We start from the raw sequence: 3625 nt of genomic DNA, 5'->3' as shown, positions 1-3625 counted from the left end.
ACAGAAATGTCAGGTTTCTGGCAAACAGTTGTGGTAAAATGTTGGCAATGTTGCGACAAATTTGCAGCAATGTCATATGCAAATTACATTTGTCACCAGACGTTCACTGGAAGTTTGCCATTATTGGCTAAATGTGGTGGCAAATCACTGGTGAACACATTTGCCACTATTGGCAAACCTGCCTCTAGCGGCCAACACTGGCAAACTTCTGGCAATATTTTCTAGTCAATTCATTTGTTTCCCACATATCACCCACAAGTTTGCTCCAAATCTGCTGCAAACTTTTCATTTTTGTAAGAGAACTCAGCTCTCTCGGAGGAGCGCTCGCTCACAATCATGTGACTGGGACTCCAGGGCTGGAGTGGGGCTTTGGAAGTAGAGTAACTCATAGATATTAGAAGGATAGATACCGCATTGTCCGTCGAGTTCTATTACGTGGCATACGTGAACACGGCCGCCATATTGGTGGGGGCAGCACCTTTATTGTCTATGGGCAACACTTGCCGGCAATCACAGACACCTGTCTGATGTTCAGTCAGAGTCACATGCTCCTCCATTGGCCTCCAGTGATTGCTGCCCCCACCAAGATGGCGTCGCTATTTACATACGTTCTGGAGCCCCATGCGGCATCTAGCTTTCTAATATCTATGGAGTAACTTTCCTCAGTCAGGGGGTGTCTGTGAGTCAATGAGAGGCCTGCAAATATGCTATAATGCTAACTAGGAGAGATCAAATTGTTAATGGCAGACCTAATTTTATGCATGATTAATGACAAACCTGTTACAAATCGAGCTGATATGTGCTATGTATGATAACTTACAACATTGTTTAGATGTATTTTTCTGAACTAGCGGGCTAACCAGCAAAAAGCCAAAAGCCTTGCACCAGTTGCACTGATATTGGCTAGCTAGTTAGCTAAAACATTCATAAAGCAAAATTGAAGGTCACAAGTATAGTGCTGATGATGTGTATATATTTGGGTCAATATTAAAACACAAAAAGCCTTGTTCAGATCTGAGCAGGCATTGGGCAGACGCCTGCAACTATCTTCTCGGTCTCATAGCACAACACATGTCATTTGACTGTGAGACTGAGGTTAACAGATGTGGCAGATTTTATGCAATAATAATTTTGTTGGTTGATTAATGGTTCACGGCCAGCCAGAAACCACCATAAGTCCTCTTATCTGAAGTGAGATGTACTTGGTTGGTGTGTGAACCCCCACTGACTCATAGCTAGGCCTACTGGTAACTCTTGTGCCACACTTAACAGGCACAGCCTGGCGTCACATAGGCTACACACACTCACACTCACACAGAGGTCGTCGGTTCACAGCCCACTCCAGAGAGTATACGTGTTGATAAACCATACAGTATGCTTCCACTGAGATGCAGATCAGCACGGATGAAAGCATTGACGAGATGCCTCAGCTTTTCAAAGACCACACAGACATGAACTTTGAGATTCCTCCCAGGCTTCGAGATTTCCCATCTTCTCATCCTCACCAATCATCATCATCGTTATCATCCTCCTCCTCTTTCTATCTTAACCGTTGCCATGCCGTATGTTGGCCTGGCGATAACATTCCCCATGGACCAATCTGATTCCGGATAAACACTGCAATCTGACACGCACTTGTTTCTGAGTGGACTTGTGTGGACGCCAGGGCGAGTGGTAAGCTTCCTGTTGATAAAGGCCACTTCGCCCGCACTCTGAACTCTGACTCACCCCTCCAGTTTGCGCTGGCCTCTGCGTCTGCACCTTGGGGAATCTGTGCTGTATCAGCTTGTAGTCCCCGAACCCCCCCCCCCCCTCGACCTTGAACTAGTCATGAAGAGACAATCTCTCATCAAGTGGAGGATACAAGAGTTCATTAAAGCCAGAGAAATGTGGGGATGGGCATGGGAGGATGTTTTGCAAGGCTCCATCCATCTGGCATAAAGCCTTAAAGCAACCAAAACCAAATTCCAATCATTCTTATTTCTAAGCACCAGAGTGTTACAGACCGCTCGATGGTGTTTTATGCCCCCAACGTCGTCTTCCAGGCATCGCTGCCACCGTCGACTTAAAGGCACCTAATCCTAACTCTACCCCTAGCCCTAACCTTAACCCATGCCTAACCATAGCGCCTTCCAGGCAGCGCTGCCTTGAAGACAACGTTGTGGGCATAAAACACCAAGAAACGTTACAGACCAGAACAGAAAAAATGAGATGAAGCAGAATTGACTAACTGACCACTGCTTTTCTCCTCCTTTTCTTTTCTCTGTGTTCTTTCTCTCCTCTATCTCCTCTGCTCATCCTTCATCCCTTCTTCCTGTCTTTTCATCCATCTCCTCTGCCCCTCCTCTTCTTTGTTTACATCCATCTCTCCTCCCAATCGCATGTCTTCCTCTTCTCTTCTCTCTTCCTCTGCTCCTCTCTCCTCCTCCTCTCCTACCCCCTCATCCTCCTCTCTCTATATCTTCCTCTCCTATCTTCCTTTTACCCCTCCGTTTCCTGTCTTTCTCCTCCTTTTCTCCTTTCCCCATCTCTTCTTTCCTTCCTCTACCTCTCATTCACTCCACTTCTCCTACCCTCCTCCTCCTCCTCTTCCTCCTCCAGTCTTCCGTCATGAGTCTGACAGGCACGCTGGAGAAGGGGGCCCACCACCAGGCCCTGGACCTGTCTGAGGAGCTGCCCCCACACTCCCACAACAACCACCACCACCTCCACCCTCACCACCACCACAACCTCCAGCTGCAGCTCCAGCAGGCCAACTCCCTGGCCTCCACGGCCCCAGCCGGGACCCCCGTCAGCGGGTCAGGTGTGGTGGTGCCTCCCCCGTACTCCCTGGGCGAAGAGGGATCTGGGGGTCGCGGCGGTGGCTCGGACGCCCCGCTGGAGCTGCGCGGGTCGCTGGACTGCTGGGCATGCTCGGTGCTAGTGACCGCGCAGAACCTGGTCATCGCCGCCATCAACGCCTGCCTGGCCGGAGTGGTGTTTGGGGTGATCCTCACACCCGCCATTGTCATGGTGGTCTTTGGGTTTCTCTGCCATTCCACGGTAAGCAGCTCCCAGGTGATGTTACAGACGCCTTAATTGTAGTGTTTCCATTTCGTTTCGCCATTTTATGTTCCTATGTAACCTACTACGCGTCCAAGCTTAGAGGTCTCAACAAACATGGTCTTTGTTGAGTCTTTGTTTTTCAGTGGACTTCAGTTTATACCCTGTAGCCCACGTGGTGCTGCACCGATGTCTCAATCGTAGTGACAAACTGAATTCAGCAAGGCAAATTTCCTCAGTCAACAATTTTGTCACCACTACCACTTTTGTCAACCGAAATGTCAAGGAATCCATTGTTCATAAATATGCAACTGTCGAGTTGGCCAATGCTTTAAGATGCCACAAGATGTTGTCATTATGGAGGGAAATAACAAAATATCATGAGGTATCGTGTTTTGTTATGACAATGTAGTGAAATATTTAGCTTTCGGTCTTCTCCTAGACCAAAATAAAAATGAACTGTATGTGTATCGATTCAGCCTTCATTAGGAACCTTTTTTCAGTTTTTCAGTCCAGGTCCTGAGTCCTGACTCTAACCCTTGATAAGGACCTGCATGGGCTTCATGACTTATCTCTTCAGTGG

General features: G+C 48.1%; 1 protein-coding gene across 1 annotated transcript in view; it reads left to right on the top strand.

Annotated features, from left to right (window-relative positions):
• Positions 1-2609: 2609 nt before the first annotated feature.
• Positions 2610-3625, top strand: part of tmem88b (transmembrane protein 88 b) — a 6847-nt gene continuing 5831 nt past the window's right edge. Inside the window, exon 1 of the mRNA XM_076289634.1 lies at positions 2610-3042. Coding sequence (XP_076145749.1) covers positions 2611-3042 — 432 coding nt within the window. The 5' untranslated portion in view covers position 2610. The remainder of the gene's footprint in view (positions 3043-3625) is intronic.

The sequence above is a fragment of the Alosa pseudoharengus genome, unplaced genomic scaffold (genome assembly GCF_046254945.1).
Source record: "Alosa pseudoharengus isolate Yale_2024_CS ecotype anadromous, Long Island Sound unplaced genomic scaffold, YU_APseudo_1.1 YU_APseudo_1.1_scf_17, whole genome shotgun sequence".
Taxonomy (NCBI): domain Eukaryota; kingdom Metazoa; phylum Chordata; class Actinopteri; order Clupeiformes; family Clupeidae; genus Alosa; species Alosa pseudoharengus.
Note: the sequence above shows the minus strand (reverse complement) of the source record. Positions and strands in the feature narration are given on the sequence as shown.